This window comes from Oryzias latipes, chromosome 2, assembly GCF_053564925.1.
Source record: "Oryzias latipes strain Hd-rR chromosome 2, Olatipes_Hd-rR_3.1".
Taxonomy (NCBI): domain Eukaryota; kingdom Metazoa; phylum Chordata; class Actinopteri; order Beloniformes; family Adrianichthyidae; genus Oryzias; species Oryzias latipes.
In genome coordinates, this window is record NC_136238.1 from 6015329 (window position 1) to 6033387 (window position 18059).

An 18059-nucleotide genomic window follows, 5' to 3' on the forward strand; every position below is an offset into this window, starting at 1 on the left:
ATCTGCTGTAATCTGTGGTTTTAGTCGAGTTGAAGGAGAAGGGTGCATTTTTATGAGTGCAGAGGCGGAGGCGACGGTTGGACGAGGCTGCCACCTAGTGGTGATGCAAGGAAGTTTATCATTTTTCAGCATCAAGCCAAAATGTTAGCTTCAATTAAGATAAAATAAACCAAAACAAAAATATATCATAGCACATAGGGTTTACTCAATAAAAGCTAAAAATCTGAGCAACTCCTTTATTACAATTCAAGGATTTAACCAATTTGGCCGCTGTTTTGTATTTATATGTCTCGTTTCTATTTTTTAAGCTGCTGTTAATTTTTGCAACAAAAAATGGTCAAACTAACTATAAAAGCCAAGTTCTTTAGGGGAAAAAAAAACAAAAGAGACTTTATGTGATCATATTATCACACTGCAACTACACTTTTAAAGAAACACAAACCTGTGAACCTGAAACCAATTTTTAAATAAAGATTTATTTAAAAGTTAAAAAACTTTTAGCTGATTAGCTAGCTTAAAAATGTAATGACATGCAACCCTTTGAGCCCTTAAAACAACAAAAGCACATAAAAAAAATTCATTTCTTAGGATTATTTATTAATAATTTTACTTTAAAAATACCTTTATATTTACACACACATACACATGAGTGCAGCAGGAGCTGGAGGCGGTTAAAGTCTAAAACGTGTTCTTCAGTGCAGTGACGGTGTGGCGGCAAGTCTGCAGCAGCTGCACAAACAGGCGTTTCTACAGACGTGTTCGCCTTTCAGCACGTAGAAAACCTTTCCTACGCTGGTGGAAACCACAAAGACCCCCGCCCGCCCGCCCCGCTGAGTCCCACTCACTAAAATAAACATAACGCTGTTTCCACGTACAGTGACTTACAGTAATGGTGAACTGAACCCGAATCGGGTTTTCCTCTTTCAAAAGGAAAACTATCATTTGTTGGATTCCTTCTCCTCCGAGTGACCATAGGTGCGTTCTCAGGTGAGTCTGCTTTAGCGTCAACACCTCAAGTGTCTCCAGAGAGTCTCTGCTCCGTCAGAGGAGCACTTTGGTTCTTCTCGGTGTGCTTCTGGAGGAGATCAGTCCACATTTCCACTCACCTGTGAGGAGTTTGGCCACGCCTCTCACAGAGTGATGTCACAGTGTCTAGTCTTCACACGGTGGGGTTTCTAGCATTAAAAATGTGTTTTTAAGTGTCCAGAAGTCTCCACAGAGCCAATCCTGCTGAGGGGACGGTTCTGAGCAGCCGGGTCACATCTCCACCAGACCTTCATGGAGGCAGAACCGATCAGTCTGGACAGAAACAGAAGGACACGGAGGGTCAGTCTGGAAGATTCTAGCCTGAACTCAAATACAATGTGAAGAAAATAGTGGTTCATCAGTCTTTCCAGTAGGGCTGGGCGATTATCGATTTTATTGATTCATTGGAATTTGTTCTTTTGGATGATTTAGTTTTGGGGATAAATCTTATTTGGTCAAAACAAACAAACATCTATAAGTGACAAACAGAGGCAAAAATTTAAGATTCTGGAGATAATTAAAAAAAAAAAAAAAGAAAAGAAAAATCCGGCCAGCAAAAGCTTGAGACCATAAAACGATAAGATTCTGACCATCGATGAGATAAAAGAAGAAATACTTTTATAATTTTACACTTTTTAAAAACAAAAAATACACTTTTTAAATCCAGAAAAGAATTTCTGATAAAAAACATTTATTTAATGAAACATAAACAACTGTAGTTTTAATAATTGAGATGGAGGGATCCTCAGGTGTTTCCCCTAAAAAACTGGGGAGTGGTTTTCACTTCTGCAACCTTCCAGACGTTTTAGGCGGAGAGGTCAAAAGGTCACAGGTTAGTCACTACACTGACACTTCCAAAAACTGCGCAACTTGACTGCAAACGATGACGGCGGGGGGGGGGGGGGGGGGGAACCACACCCCGCTGGTAGTCAGAAGACCACACCTTAGGTGGAACCATTGACTGTATAAGAGAACTGGACCGAGTGACTCCTCCCCCTTGGTGTTCCACACAGGAACTATTCATTAGACTTTTAAAGAGAAATAAACAGCTATTACTATTATTATTCGATTCTTGCTCCATTTTCTTCATAATCCTAATTTTTTCAAGTTATAAACTGACCGGATGCCTTAACCTTCACTGTGCGTCCAATGGCTGCGTGTTTTGGACGTAGAATCAAAAACTTGCGTATCGATGCACACTTGCGCGAGTTTTGAACCTGGACACCCGAAACGTGCATATTAGCACATTTACACAGACTATTTACTGGAAGTGGCCGCTTGAACACGGGTTTACGACCCCGGTGTGAACGCAGCATCACTCACTCCAGTTCTCACATACAGTCAACGGTTCCATGCTAAAAAAAAAAAAGTGTTGGGCCCCCCCCCCCCTGCTTTGGACAGTTTTTATAACGTAAACAAAGATTGGGATTGGTTTATTTAGAGAAAACTAAAAAAGCTTCATGTAAATGAGTAACTCCGGTTTCTTTTAACAGAAAGTTATTGGGTTAAAATTTTAATTACAAAGCTGCTTTTAAACATTTATAATCCAAAGGATCTGAACAAACATTTCCACTAACGTGTTTTTAGGTACACAAAAGCAAACAGGACTACGGATAAATGTGAGACTTTTTCTTTTAACAAAATTCCTTTTAAACAAAAAGTAAAACCTTCAACCTTTCAGCCTTCAGTGATGAGTAAACGTGCCTTCAGAGCAGTTTCATCGCCGCAAATGACAGTGCTGGGAAAAAAAAGCCGCTGAATTCCTGATCAGGTGACCATGAAAAGGTTCAGATAGTTTCACTGAATCTCAGCCCAAACCGCAGCTTTTTAAAACTCTTATAGTGAACTGCAGCTTTAGAAGAAAAAGTCAAAATAGATTTGAGTTTCCCAACATAGAGCATCACAGTCATGGTTGTGTCACTGAAATGCCACAGCAGCAAACATCCTTATGCAAGCCCGTGCACGTTTGTAAAGGCCTCGCCACGTGCACAAACTCTACGGGCCACTCCTAAAACAAAGACTTGTTTAAACAGTCGCTGAACTTTGTGGAAGAAAATAAACAAACCAGAGGATTTTCTGCAACTGGCCAGCAGGTGGCGCCCCCTCCCCGCACTCCAACATCTGATCTCCGTCATATTGATGAGGCTTTGCAGATACAAGCAGAGTAGAAAAGGAAAGCTCTTCTGGAGGGAAAACCTCCCTCCGCTCTGCTCCCCGCCGCTTGGCCGGAAGCGCCGCCAGAAATAGAGCCGTCGCCGTTTTACTGGAAGAACTCTTCCCCGTCTTCAAGAGGCAAGTCTCGGATTAGAAAGAGGCTTGTCGGAGGCCACACTATGGTCTGACCCCGAACCCAGAGGCCACAGCTCTGAAACAGGCTCTTCTTCTGAGAGAAACGGCGTCCAGCAACAGTTTAGAGACAATGAAGGACACAATTATGCAGATGAATCAACAAATGTCTCCTTTGTTCCCCTAATATTAACACAATTCCACACTCTGTTCATACCAGGTATGATGTCAAAGGGGAAAAAGTTTCACCCATTTTTTCCTGTTTTCCAACATGCAACATTTAGAGTTTCAGTTAAAAACTAATAAAAGCTTATTTCTACTAAATCAATTCATTATGAATGTATTTAAGGAGTTTAACTTCTAGGAATGCCACAATTCTGTTTAATTAAATTAAGCTTTTCGTTATTCTGACTTGCTTATTAGCAAATTACAACAAAGATCTTCCCCGTTGTTTTTGTTGTTTTCTAATATTAAACTCGAATATTGACAAAAAAAAGAAAAAAAATGTCATTTTATGAAAGAGAAGCCCAATTTTTTCATTTCAGAAACGATCTCCTGCTTTTTTTTTTATTATAAATCCCTTCAATAAATACACAATTAGAAAGCTATAAAACTCTTCAATAGTTTATCGGTTTACCTGGATAAATGCCTTTATTTCTTTTTATTTTATTTTAATACGTTTTTTTATTGCTTCTTTTTGTTGGGTTTTATGTCTATGTTTTATTTATTTTTATTAGTTATTACATTATATTGTTTTCATCTTCTGATTGTTTCATACATTGTAAAATCCTACACTTCCTTATGTTTTTGGATTTGAATGATCCAAATGAAAGCGTCAAAAAATTAAGACAATAAAAAAACTGGTGGGTTTTAGTGACATCTAGTGGTAAAAGCTGAGAACTGCAAATAAACTCATGAAAAACTGAAGTGATCTGATCCACTTGAAGAGTTTAACTCTTTTGTTGTAAAGATATAATTAAATGTTTGAGGTTTTTGTGCTTTAAAGACACAAAAACACAACCTATCGACCTTAAACTTTCACTAAATAAAAGACGGCTCGACAGTTTGAGCCATTTGTCAACGTATTCTAGAAAAACCTGCAACTGCAAAAACGTCATTTTAGTTACTGTTAACGTCTTAGACTTCAAACAAAAAAAAATGTACATAAAAGCTTGGAAATCCGGAGAAAAAAAACAGAACTGGTCAGAATGAAACACTGGAACATCCGCTTTAGGACTAATACGGACAGAAACCAAAATGTTCATGGATGAAACCAAACACTTCCTGACATCAAACATCTGCTGGAAGTTTCCCGTTACCCTTAGATGTTGACCAGCTCGCCTACATATGTGGGATGAAACATTTTACTGAGGTCCAAACCACACGAGGAATCCAAATATTACAGAACAAACAGAAGCTCTGTCTGTGACTGACAGACATCCACCCGTCTGCTCTGCAGAAATCTGCATCCCGTCACAATAAAAGCCTTATTCCCAGCACAAACCACCCAAGCTGCCAGCAGAAATGACAGCGACGGTTCACAGAGAACAGAGAGAGGGGGGGGACGTTGTTATGAAGCGGGCAAGCTCTCAACCGTCCCCTCATCTGGGCCCCCGGTGTCAGTCGTATGGCTCAGGCCAAAAGGATTAGACTGAGAGAGAGGCTCCTTTCTCCAGGCTGGTAACCCCAGACAATCAGAGCTGCTTAGTATTCTGTCCTGAGCAGAAACGAGGAAACGTCCCGCTACATCAAGCTTTCACAACGTCCCATTCTGAGGGGGGGGGTTTCTGCTTCAAAAACAACCATCAATCGCAGAGACAAAGTGTCAAAACTGTGACCAAAACAGGGTTGTAAGTCACCAGCTGGATGGAGACCTTTCTGCTGGTTTTTGGAGGAGGAGGAGCTCCAAACTCCTCACTCTGAATCAATGAGGAACTTCCTTCTTATCGCGTAAAAACAAATGAATTCATCTGTGGGCTTATCAAACCGTTTCCCCTCCTTTGTGTTCTTTGAAAAGTCGACTTTTTCCTAACAAAAAACACACAGAGGCGAGCCAACGTCTACCTGCGAGGGAAAAGGGACGGGAAACGGTTTCCAGAGGAAAGGTGTTCACTGGAATCTTTTCACAGAGCTTCCTGGAAGGCGGGGGCTGCCGCTTCACGGTTCTGCGCTCCAGCTAACACAACAAACTTAACACTTGGGAGAAAGAAATTTGTCTGACCGCACAAAAAAAAAAAAAAAGAAATTCCTGCTGAATGCAGGATCTGTAAGTGACATCACTGTTCGTCACCTGAGATTAAAAAAAAAAGATGGAGATAAAGCTTTTCTAGTAAAACATTCCTTCTGGTTCTAGATGAAGATTACATCTCCTTGGTTTGCTTTTCCCTTTCCTGTCATTTCAGAAATCCAGACCCCTCCCACCTACTGGTCCTATTTAAAACTCCTAACTCTCTACGGTCGTCTTTGCAGCTGCCTTCACTGGTCTTTGGCCAAACCACCACCAGCTTTCAGTAGCTCCCGTCTCATTCCACCACAATTCCTCTGAGGGCTTCCTCCACAAATCATCATTTAAAAGTGATCAAATGCGCGCTCAGGGTTTCTTTTTTTGTCCTCCACTCATTTAAAGCTGGAGAAAATGTGGAGAAACATCAAACAAGCTTGAAAGAAAATGTAAATATTGCTGCAAAAGGATGACAGAAGAGGGACCTGCTGAATCTCTTGCAGGGTTGCTGGAGCCTATCCCAGCGACTGTGGGGTGATGGGGGGAGGGTAATCAGCCTGTCACGCACAAACACACAGCTAAGAGACAGCCTAGAAACAAAAAGAAAGCTACGAAAAATGTGTTTGGACTGTTGGAGGAAGCCAAGAAGAACATGCAAGCTCCACACGGAAATGACTTAGCAGGGATTTGAACCTGAGTGCTAACCACTACACCACAGTGCAGCTCCAGTTATGAGACTACAGACGAGAGAAGACTCACTTTCTTCTCGTTGGATTATGCTAAAAAACACATTTACAGTTTAGTGAAATACAGCAAAGCTTCCCTTCTGGTTTTGAATTATTGTTTTTAATGGTTTTGGTGTTTTAAAAGCATTTATTGCATCTTTCCGTAATCATTTAAGTGGATTTCAGATTTAAAAAATTCCTCGTTAGAATCGTTGAGTCTCCAAATAAGTGAAATAAACTGAAGTATTCTGATTTTATTCACTATAGTTCTAATAAAATCTAAAAAGTACCAGAATTCATTTTTTTTTCTGACAGATTTTGTTCATTTTTAGGACAAAACATCAGAATAAACTGCTGCTGTGATCTTCAGACATCCCCTCTTCCTTCTTTTACCGTTTATCAGAGTAATCTTTTTTATTTTCTAAACTTTAATATTGTATTAATTGCCACTCTGAGTGAAAACGCAGGAACAGAAATGCGTCCATTGAACCTGAAGTCCTGCTTTGGTTCATCAAGTCCCTGAATATTTTTAGTGTTTATGCAACCAGAGACCGTGACGTGCCCTCAGAACTTGGCCGCCACAGCGGGAAGCAGGAGAGACGCCGACCCGCGTATCCGCTGGACACGCCCCCTTCCCTGGATAGGAATAAACCGAGTCCACAAGGCCGAGTCGGGGAAAGGAAAAAGCCTCCTGCAGGAGATAAATGTTCTGTCCTCCTGTTCTCGTTCATGCTGACATTTGGGCTTTTCTCTTAAACTTTGCCTCACGTCGTTAACACTTTGTTTTCTTTTAGATAAGAGACCTGAAAAAGAAACTTAGACTCATCAATCTGTTCCTTTCAGCCAAAACAAAAAAAATCGTTAAAACCTTTTTACTTTTTGGTTTATTAGCTGAAAAATTGTGAGTTTGAGGAAAATCGTTTTCAGATTTTGCGTCAAAGTTCAGTAACACCTCGTAAAGATTTTTCAGAAAAACAAATATCTGCATTTTTGACATGTTGGCTGCTAAAAATCTGTAACAGTTTGTGTTGCAGAGATGCAACAATTTCTTGTGCAGAAAATTCAAGTTGAATAAAACAATATGGTCCTTGCAGTCAGTGACTGCTGCTGCAGGCCATAATAATCGTAAATTGAGGCTGCGAGCGGCGTCGGCCCACCCTCCCCATCGGCCTTGGCCTCCCCGGTCAGATCTGCAAATGGCTGCTTTTCTGTGATTTTATCTCCATAGCAACCATTTAACTTTTTGGTCGCCTGAGGGCGACGGGAAGATCTATGTAACATTTAGAAGAATCGGCAAAATACATTTTTGAATTCCCTTGGCAACAGAGTTTTTTTTGTTAAACACATTTCAAATAGGGTCATATCGAATGTCAAATCCTTTTGTTCAGCTTGAGCAAAGGATTTGTGTATTACATTTTCACAATGTTTCAGTACACAAATGGGTGACCGCTAGGAGAGCGCCACTATAGCAAACTCGCCACACCAAAGCCGTTCAACATTTACAAATTTTTAAACCAAGCCCCCCCCCCTCTCGAGGTGTTTGGAGGCCATCGATGGTTACAAAAGGAAATCTTTCTCGGGAGGAATTTAAGGTAGTGGCCTCCTTTCAACAAAACATAAAATCTGATCCCAAAACATGAAAATCCCTGGAATTTGACACTTTAGTCTCCGTAGATTTTGAGACATTTCAGCCCCGTTATTCTTTTTTGACGGTTTCACCAGCTGTGAGGTCATCGCTCTTAAAACTTTAGGGAGTTTTTGAGTTTGAGGTACAATTTAGGTTGAAATTTGCAGAAAGAAGGAGGAATATTGCAAAACGATCTGGTTCCTGTGGTCCAGGACAGAATCAAAGAAGGAAAAGTTTCACTTTTCTGTAAGAATCGACTCATTTTAGTGTCTCAGTTCTGATGTGGACTTTTCATTAAAATATTTTAGGTCACTCCCTCTTTTTTCTCCCCTTTTCATATTCAGGTGTTTCCTCGTTCTCTAAATGGAAAGTGATTCATGTATTTAACATTAATGTCACACAAATAAGATTTAAGTCATAACTTCCTGGAAAAATTGTGAAGTCATTGTGTTACTTTCTGTCTTTTATTTTGAAATAGAAATCCACCGTTCAGACGCTGGACTTGCCTTGGGTGCAGATGAAGCACTTGCAGAGACACACGCACAGACACAGGAGGAGAACCGCCGCCACGCCGCACACCGAAAGGAGGACGATGATGGCCGGGCACACTGCGGCACAAAAACACGGTTCATGAGTGAAAGCGTGACGTAAACGACCACGTCTGGACTACACATGTGAAGCAATGAAGCTGCTCTGCTGCAGGAATAACCGGTCCCTCAATTACCTGGACTAAAATAAAAAATGCCCCAAAAAAAGGGGGGCGTGGCCTCTGTTTAGCCGTCTCACCGTCTGAGTCCAGCATCAGTATCAGCGGCTTCTCCAGCCCCGGGTGACGGACCACACATTTGACCGCCATGTCGCCCAGCAGCCCCGACTGGAAGAGCAGCGTGCTGGTCACCGTGGTCGTGCCGTCGCCGTGCTCGTAGGCCGAGGAAACGGGCACCCCTAACGTGCGGTTCTCGTCGCCGACCTCCCACGTGATCTCGGCGGGCGGGCGAGACTGGGCAGTGCAGTTGGCCTCGGTGACGCCGGGGGATGACACCGCGTGGGTCAGCTGGGGTTGGGGTAGAACTGGAAGAGATGCGGGTGGATTAGAGACAGAACCTCTGAGGAGCAGAACCTGAAACCGAGCGGATCTTTGGTTCCAGTGGAAGATAAGCTTATTGGAGCAGCAAGAACCCAAACCCTCTCAGGGTCGGCGCCCCCAATTAATCACCACTTTACCCTCAGCTTCAACCCCCTCCTTTATTAGGAGGGGCCGGCCACTCTAAAGTCCTCATCCTGACATTGTGTTTGTGTGGGGCGGGGCTAAGCGCTGGCAGGACCATTTCCCTTTCCCGCGCTGTCAAGGAAACACACATGCACACTTTCTGTCTGCGCACGGCAAACGCACAAGTGAGACCGACTGTACTGACGCACAATTGATGCAGAGGTCAGGGGGAACAAAAATGATCAAAAAGTTGCAGGAATGTTTTTAAAAAGTATCATTTTCCATATTTTTTGTAATATAAGTTGCGTATTTTTTGCAAATTCACCAAAAAAGTATTTTAGGATGACTGTTTACATCATTGACATTCAGACTGTTGCTGAACCACATCAGGGTTCACTTGCAGGCAAACGGACCTCTAGTGTCATGTGGAACGGAATTTGATCGTTCGGACAGGAATGAGCCATGGATGCTTAGGTGACCGAGTCTCACCGTAGACGGAGAGGCAGGCCGTGGAGCTCCTGGTTCCGTCCGGGTAGGTGTGAAACTGGCAGGTGTAGCAGGCCTCGTCCTCCGTGCGGACGCTCAGGACGGTCAGCCGGCTGTCTCCCAGCGTGGGACTCAGCCGGACTCGATCCCTGAACGGCTCGGGCGTGTGGTGGCCTCTCTTGGAGTAGGACGCCACGGTGGTGCTGTCGCCCTGCTCGCTCGTCTTGGTCCACAGCACCTGGCTGACCCGCTCGGGGAGGCTGTACCAGCAGGAGAGGGAGACGGGTTTCCCGCTGACGGCCGTCCGGTTCCCCTCCAGGTGCACTTTACCTGTTAAAGAACCAAGTTCTGTTTGATTCCAAAAGCCCCTTTGAGCTGCATTTACAGGGTAATCTGACTATAAAGGCGTGTGGGGGCAGTAAAAATGCACGGGTGCACATTTAACAGCAACAGGAAGGGAAGCTGCTTTTTGTCCTGCTAATCTCAGCTCTGCCCTTGGAGGAAAACAGTCTGTCTCCAATCAGCAGAAAGCGTGAAACTGTGTGAACCCGACGCACAAACACAAAGCGGGCTTTGTCTTTGGAAGAACACAAAAGCTGAACCCACCAGTGACGCTGATGCAGGTCGAGCCCTCCTGACTCCCGGAGGGGTAGACGTCAAAGACGCAGCGGTAACAGCCGCCGTCGTCGGGCCGCACCCTCCTGATGGTGATGGAGCTGGCGTTTCGGGGGGAGGAGGTGAGCTGCACGTGGGCTTGGCTGTGGCTGATGCGGGCCGGGGGCTCGTAGGTCAGGAGAGGCACCTTGTGCCTGTTCAGCCAACGCACTTGGTGGACGACTTCCCCGGTCGCCAGGGAGATGTTGCAGGTGAGCGAGGCAGCGCTGCCCGCCTCAACCGTCAGGCTGCCCGCCGTTTTGACTTCACCTGACAGAAGACACGCCGTCAGTGACTCCCCCACAGGAAAATCAGAACTATGAATCTGACTTTTAGACATAATTAGTAAGTTTACTTAATTAATAGTCTCAAATTTACAGATTCATTTTAAACATTTTATTTAAAATGTATATTTTTTTGTTCAGAAAACGAGTTTTTACAGAAGTAGTTGGAGCTTGTATCGATAAAATTATTAATTTTTAAATTAAAAATGAGGTCAAAGATGTTCGACAGAATTTAGATTTATTTTTTCAACATATTATCAATTCATACCGTTTTTAATCATACTTCAAGTCTTTTTTCAGGATTTTACAAGCACCAATCTGCATTTTAAGCCTTAAAAGTTAATAAAAAACACACATTTTAAAGCCTTTTTTCTTTAAAGATGACATCCCTGCAAAAACCTTAAGAAAAATGCTGTTTCAGCAATCAAAAGTGAAGAAACTTAACCTTTTTGGGCTGCAGCAGCACCAAAACCATAAAAAATGTGTTTAACTCAAGCCTTGTTTGGTAAAACAGAAATTCCTTCCTTGCAAAGTTGGAAAAATTGTAAACAAACGGCGTTAGCAACCACAGCTTGAAGTTTGAGTGACGACTTGAACAGAAATCCACATTAAAAGCTCTCCGGCTTACATAGAGCTGCAGAGATTCCTGCAGCAACGATCCACAGCAGCAGACACGGGTGGGGGGAGCGTCCACACATCGCACATCCAGCTGCAGGCAAACACCAGCCCGCGTCTACAAACAACGAGGCCACAGATGCAGAACAAGAGGCGCTGCGGCGCAGACAGACGCGTCAGCGGTCGGGGGGTACAGCGGCCGGTCACTGACTGGTCATTTCACTGACACCAAGCTGCAAACGGAGAGGAGGACAACAGCCGTGATGGACGTTTCAGCACAGCAACAGATGACACGTGAATACTTCATCAAAAAGAAAACATCCGTTCATTCAAGGTTTATGGAAGTTCATTTGTGTTGCTGGTTTGGTTTTGGGTTCAGAACGTTTAGGGTTAGTCTGAGGTCACAGAGGTTCTGACAGACCCAATGTGTTCTGGATGAGAACCTGGAAGAACCAGGTTCTCATCCGGGTCCAGAGGATACTTCACCGTGTTGTCAATGCGTAAAATAAATGAATAAAGAAATAAAAAGTTGAATCTTTTACCTAAATACTTGTATTACTTTATAAAGATTTATTTAACATTTGGGTAAAATATTTACTTTAATTTGTTGATACTTTACCAATAAAGGTTTAGATTGAACCGGGCGGTGATGAAAAATGTAAATGTAAAAAAATTTAACGGCTCGTTGATTCCAATAAATCCAGAGTTTATCAATTTATTTGTCATTTATAGAAGTTTACTAATTAAAGATTTGAAAGGAAAACAGAACTTCAGCACTAAAGTTTATGTTTGAATACAAATCTGAAAATTATCTTTTCAGCTGCAAAATAAGACTTTGTTTTTCTCTTTGAAAAGAACTTTTCAGTACTGACAAAAGTATTTGAGGAAAATACAATTAATTTTTGCATTTTAAGAAAAACTACCGTAATATTCAGCTGCATCCATCTCTGCTTTTTAAGGTTTTTTAAAAAAAAATCTTTTATTACCATCTTGAACAAACCATGTCCCCTTCATGGCTTATTCATTATGTCTATGTTTTTATAGTAAATTGTTTACATTAATCTGGAGTAATTCAGGTCTTTTATCCGCTTTAAAATCTGCTTTACTTCAGGTTTAAAAAGGATCAAACAAAGCTTTTCTATCCATATTTTTCCAGCAGGAGCATAAATGTGTCCACTATTATTCTCATGGTAACGTGTCAGCATCAACATCACCACCTGGGGTCTAGTAAATACTATTTACAAGGAAGCCCACAGCATGGGGGAACTGCTAATTATCCAGCAGCCAAACAAGCTGCCATCAGAGTCTAGACAGCACCGAAAGCTGAGATTTCCAAACCTACGCGTCAAAGGATTTAGAGGCCGGATCTGGAGGCAAGGTGGGAAAAGGTGGCCTTAGTCATTCTGCTGGAGATAAGCTGAGAGCAAACAGGTCCAAGGCTGGGCTGCAGATCTTAAATCAGGTTTCCACATCCTGGACATGAAGGGAGTTTTGGTTTGCAGCTCGGCTTTGATCAGACTTAACAACACAGATCAGGTCCGGTGTAGGTACCGGATGTTCTCGGGTTGCCGGATGTTCTCGGGGTCCTTCAGGGTCCTTCAAATGAGTTATATCACTAGAGGAGACATCACGTGGTTCCTCGTGGGAGGAGAGCACCGCCATCTTGGTGAGGTCAAGTTTTGAAGACCAAATCACTTTTATAACATATAATAAAGAGCTCTGTTTTTGCTTTCAATCACTTCATTATATGAAAAACAAGAATGGCTTGAAATTGCTTAGTTTTGTTCAGAAATACAAACTTCACGAGTACCCCTAACTTAACTAGTATTAGACTACTTAGATTTTTTCTATGTTCCTTTATTTTATTTTACTTATGTTTTTATTTATTTGTGTGTTATGTTCATTGTTTCTTTTTTCCCCTCTATTCTTTATTTTCTATGTCAATATTTTATATTTGGCAATGGTGACTGATCTTCGAGGCAATATTGATTACATCGTTATTGTTCGTTGTTAACGTTAATGTCATTGTTAATGTATGATACCGCAATTGTCAATAAAGTTTTTTAAAAACTTAGTGACGTTAACTCATTGGTCGTGGCAACTTACAGCCAATCAAATAGTGTGACGTCATCATTGATCGAAGGACCCCGAAGGACCCCGAGAACATCCGGCAACCCGAGAACATCCGGTACCCACACCGGACCTCAGAGCTTTACAGTCTTCTCTGTGGTTTATTTATGGTGCCAACCATGTGGCTTCAAACCAGCAGCCTGCTGCTCCTGTCAGGGCAGCAGTGAACCAGATTTCTGTCTGCATCAACCAGCTGCTCCAACAAAAACCTTAATTCAGCTGTGAGCCTTAATTATTTGAAGAAAATAAATATGAGCTAAAATATGTTTAATTTAATTTAAAACGTCTTATTTAAAATATTTGAACCAGAAAAATATTTAAAATACCTCAACTAATTATAATATGTTCATATTTTTAATAAATACACCAAAAACTGCCCAAAACTACCTCGCCGGCTAATTTTAACAAAAATCCAAAACAAAACAAATAATAAAGTTTTCGATTATTTTTAACAATTTTAAAATGACAGACTTTTTATTTTTTTTGTTCAAATCGTTAAAACTTACCTGCTGGCAGGTATTTGTGTCCAAACAGCAGTTATTTTCCCCCACAGATATGTTCACAGAGCAGCAGGTTCCTTCAGACTGAAACTGCTCCGCCGAGAGAAGAAGCTTTTAAGCTAAATCTGATTAACCGCCTCCAGCAAACCGGAAGCAACGGCGACCCCTTCCGGCGGAAGTGTCGAACTGCAGTCTGGAGTTTGAGCGGGAGTCAAAACGGGGTGAAATTATGCATTAAATTTAATCACAATATTTGGTTAAAATTTATGATAAAAAAAAGTAATGCCTTTTTTTTTTTTGGGGGGGGGGGGTTCTATATAAACCTATTAAAACAAAGAAGTTAAATTTTTTACATTTTTTGGTGTTTTTTTTGTGTGAAAAAGAAAGTTTTGTTTTTTTACAGTTCTGAAAGAAGAAAAAAACAACAAAAAACTTTCAAAAAAAATATCAAAAAAACAAAATAAAAGTTTGTTTATTTCATAAAGCATAGATATTATGTCAAAAAGCAAAAATACGAATATTTTTGAAAAATTAGAAATTATTTCTATTACACCTAAATACATTTTTAAAAATTAAGAAGAAAATAACAAGTTTTAATAACTTTAAATCCAATACATTAAAAAAAACTAAAAAACAGATTTTAAAATGCTTGAATTAAAAATCCAGCATCTTCACTGCCTCTTACTTATCTTGTGTTTATATTTAGACAGATTGGTGATAAGTGATTCAAGAATGTCAGTGTTTTAGCTTCTTAAATGTACTTTTTTGGGGCATAAACTCTCCTAAATTTTTGGGATCATTGTGAAAATGTCTCATCTTTCAATGAAGAGAAATTCTCATTAACCGGTTTTCATTATATATGAGGTAAAAGTCACTAAAAGCATATATTAAAATAAAAAAGCTTAAAATGTCATTGTAAAACTTATTTTTTTATGTTCTTAAAGGTGGTTTAAACATACCAGAAATTCTCAGTTTAGCTAAAAATAAAAAAATGTATACCGTTTAATTCAGTAGGTCCTGATAATTTTGAGGTTACAGTGACATCTAGTGTTTTTTTGAAAAAATGTGAATCCAGTTAACAATTGAAAAAATAAATAAATAAATAAGACAAATCTTTTTATTTACCAGTACACGGTATACATTTTCAAATTAACATTTTATTTAAATAACAGAATTTTTAAGTCTCAAAATGACAGAAAGTACAAAAAAATGTATAAAACCCCTAAAAAAAAACCATCAATAAAAAAACAGTTTTCCAATGACTTATAGGTAAAAGTACAGTTGGAGGTAGAGCGTTTAGCCACCAAGACCCTGTTTTATGGATTTAGTTCCCAGCTCATGGAAGAGAGGCCGACTCCGTTTCTACATTCAAAGTTAGACTGAAAACATTCCTCTGTGGACAGGATTATTGTCAGACTAGATAATATTCAGAGAATTTTTAACTTAATGTTAATGTCTTTAAATTAAACTTAATAACAATAACAGATAGTTGGCTGCTAGTAATTTTGAAGCTGGGGAAGCTATGGTCCACTGGGGTTCTGTCCTATTGAATTCTGGGTTCATGATAGTTTTGATTTTAGGTTTTACTTTTCAATTACCGGTAAGAAGCCAATTGAGACGACTGTTGTTGTGAATTTTGACTATATGAATAAAATTTAATTGAAATATTTGAGTCACAGTCTTGATTGTACTTGGTCGTTTTCTCTTCTGTCTTTGAAGGTCGTTCAGTTCTGTAACAAAGATAGATGGAGTTAAGATAGAAACTATTTAAAGACTAAAAAGTGAGAAGTGTCTTTGCAGGTCAGGACTGATAGAAAGGATGGAGTCTTACTTTTTATGTCCAGCATTCCCCCCAAAATGACCTAAAAGGTGATAAAAACACGTTAGCACACAAACAGACACAGATGTGATCAGCTCTGATGGACAGAAATACCTTTTCTGTGAATGACGCCTCCACATGTAGAAGATCAGGGCAGAGATTAAAACTGTTCCCATCATCACTGCTGTCAATACTAGAGCCACTCCTCCAGAAAAAAGAAGCTCAATCAGATGTTGATTCAAACAGAGAAGCACCAACATCACAGCAGGAACTTACTGCCACGGCCGTGAACAGATCCGGGTTCCACATCCAGACCTGATGGAAGAAGCTCCAACATCAGAACCACACAGAATCCATCCTCCTAAACTTGAAAGAGTTTCTCACCATGAAGGAGCAGAGACGCCTTCAACTGAGGACCAGAGAAGACTGCAGCTGAACATCCAACCCGAGTGCTGTTGGAGCCCAGACCTGACAGCACAGCTGCTGCGGTGACGGTGATGGTGTTGTTGTGGTTGACGGTGTGCTTGTGGGAGGAGTTGAGGTGTTGTTGTCCCACCGTCAGAGTGAGGGTGGGAGCAGGTCTGCCTGTGGCCGAGCAGATCACCACGGACTCTGAGTCTGAAGCTCTGACGTGCAGCACCGGCGGATGCAGCTCTGCCAAAAAAAAAAACCACACACATGTGAAGAACGGCGAGGGAGGAGCTGACACCGACATGCTGGCAGCTTTTTACCGTAGACTTGGAGGCAGGTTCTTCCTTTCAAAGCCCCTTCAGGGTCTGCGTTGAACAAACAGAGAAAACATCCTCCGTCCTCCTCTGAAACGTTCCTCACAATGATGGAGCTGTTCTGCATCCCAAAGCTGCTGATGAGGACTTTTCCTTTGAATCTAGGAACCACTCGTTCTCCATGATCCACGCTGTAAGATCCTATGTTTTCCTCTACTCCCGATACAATTTTCTGCCACGTGATTTGAAGGACGTCTTTAGGTTGAGTGAGCTGACAGCTGAGATGAGCTTCTCCTCCAGCTGCTGCCGTCACAGTCTGCTGTGTTTGAACCACGGATGTCTCACCTGCAGGAGCACGGAGGAAAAAGAAACACATTTAGTCCAAGTGAACCATCATTGCAAACAGTCACATAGAAAGAACACATTTTGTCTGCAAGCGTTGAAATCCGACAATCTGGGGAAAAAATCCCTTTGCAGAGAAAAATGTCAACATTTAACTTCTAATGAACCTATTTTAAGAATTAAGCAAAGAGGGAAAATGCTAAATGGTGTATCTTAAAGCGCTTCACAGTCACTGTCCTTTTCACTCATGCACACACACACTAATAGCAGCTCCACTGCAGGACACTGGCACCAGCTTATGCCCATCAGGAGCAACATGGGGTTCAGTGTCTTGCCAAGTAATACTTCAACACACGTGCATGTAGATGGCAACAGAATAACGGGACACTGTTGCCCTTGAAGTTGAACGGGTGTCTCTGTTCCACAGACAGAACAGGAAGCACTGACGGTTCTGCCGTTGACCCCGGCACTTCTTATCTGGCAATGCATGCAGAGGTTTCACTTTTCAATCGCTGCAGCAAGCGAACACTGCACAATACAATGTTCATGTATATATGCAATCCAGTTAATGCATAATCAAAGAGCAAAAAAATATGATGGAATCCCGGATCACCTCCAAACTAGAACATTTCAAAGTAAGTCTGTGTGAGTGGGAAAAAAACTTACAAATGCATAGTTACTAAATGCAAACTTTGACACCAGACACGAGCATCTGTAAAGTTTCTTATGAGTTTTCTGGGGTGGCTGTTGTGAAAAGGTAGAGCGGTCGACCTTTGGTGGAAAGTAAGTTCACAGACAGAAGTGTGTTCCCTGCCCTGCATGCCCACCATGTGTACAAAGCCCATTGAGACGGCTGTTGTCGTGAATTTGGGATATACAAATAAATAGGATTGAAATATTTCTAGACAAAATTTAAGAACAAAAGAATTGTCTGCATTGCAAAAAAAACATGATTTCACCCACCTTTTGATACAAAGAACAAAAGTAAAATATAAATACGAGACGTTCCCATGACCGCCGAAAGTTTCAAATTTCTTCTTATTCTACTACTACCACTACTTCCGGTGGAGTAAATAGCGGGGACCCAATGACAAAATTCAATACCGCCACCTAGTGGGGGACCCTTGTTTTTCGCGGGGGTTACTTACGTTCCAAAAAGAACCCGTGATAGGCAAAATCCGTGAAGTAGAAACCTCTATTTTTTAAAAAGGATTATACAATTAAAAACTCTATTATACATTAAAAAGAAAGAACAAACCATTTTACAGGCTCGAGTATTTTTTGTACTACGACGGAGTTTTAGGGCCACCAAAAAAAAAAAAAAAAGTAAAATTACGACTTTTTTTCTCGTAAATGTACGAGAAAAAAGTCATAGATTAACAAAAAGAAAACACCGAAGTTGTCCGTTC

General features: G+C 41.1%; 2 protein-coding genes across 4 annotated transcripts; both read right to left on the reverse strand.

Annotated features, from left to right (window-relative positions):
• Window positions 1–592: 592 nt before the first annotated feature.
• On the reverse strand, window positions 593–13974 carry LOC101158509 (nectin-4). Of its 2 annotated transcripts, none has more exons than XM_004066619.5 (7): window positions 13771–13974; window positions 11148–11367; window positions 10188–10505; window positions 9585–9911; window positions 8672–8956; window positions 8392–8493; window positions 593–1299 (listed from the first exon to the last, which is right to left on the reverse strand). In XM_004066619.5, exons 2-7 carry the CDS (start codon window positions 11215–11217, stop codon window positions 1295–1297), a joined length of 1107 nt encoding a protein of 368 aa, XP_004066667.1. In that variant the 5' UTR covers window positions 11218–11367; window positions 13771–13974; the 3' UTR covers window positions 593–1294. The 2 variants fall into 2 exon arrangements, with proteins under 2 accessions (XP_004066667.1, XP_078787339.1); XM_078931213.1 differs by lacking the exon at window positions 593–1299 and adding an exon at window positions 3969–7061 and having other exon boundaries at window positions 13771–13910.
• Window positions 13975–14863: 889 nt separating this feature from the next.
• On the reverse strand, window positions 14864–17732 carry LOC101168024 (OX-2 membrane glycoprotein). 2 transcript variants are annotated; one of them, XM_023963752.2, is made up of 7 exons: window positions 17614–17732; window positions 16315–16653; window positions 15968–16237; window positions 15860–15898; window positions 15698–15788; window positions 15596–15626; window positions 14864–15494 (listed from the first exon to the last, which is right to left on the reverse strand). In XM_023963752.2, exons 1-6 carry the CDS (start codon window positions 17660–17662, stop codon window positions 15599–15601), a joined length of 816 nt encoding a protein of 271 aa, XP_023819520.1. In that variant the 5' UTR covers window positions 17663–17732; the 3' UTR covers window positions 14864–15494; window positions 15596–15598. The 2 variants fall into 2 exon arrangements, with proteins under 2 accessions (XP_023819520.1, XP_023819519.1); XM_023963751.2 differs by lacking the exon at window positions 15596–15626.
• Between the last annotated feature and the right edge of the window lie 327 nt (window positions 17733–18059).

Excerpts from the sequence above, each read along its gene's own strand:
- LOC101168024 (XM_023963751.2), bottom strand. The coding sequence starts at position 17,662 with ATGGGAACGTCTCGTATTTATATTTTACTTTTGTTCTTTGTATCAAAA. Across the intron at positions 15,789-15,859 it reads ATCTGTTCACGGCCGTGGCA|GAGTGGCTCTAGTATTGACA; the intron begins GTAAGTTCCTGC and ends TTTTTTCTGGAG. Across the intron at positions 15,495-15,697 it reads AGGCGTCATTCACAGAAAAG|AACTGAACGACCTTCAAAGA; the intron begins GTATTTCTGTCC and ends TCTTTGTTACAG.
- LOC101158509 (XM_078931213.1), bottom strand. The coding sequence starts at position 11,217 with ATGTGTGGACGCTCCCCCCACCCGTGTCTGCTGCTGTGGATCGTTGCT. Across the intron at positions 10,506-11,147 it reads AGGAATCTCTGCAGCTCTAT|GTGAAGTCAAAACGGCGGGC; the intron begins GTAAGCCGGAGA and ends GTCTTCTGTCAG. Across the intron at positions 7,062-8,391 it reads GTGCTTCATCTGCACCCAAG|GTCTCTTATCTAAAAGAAAA; the intron begins GCAAGTCCAGCG and ends TTTCTTTTTCAG.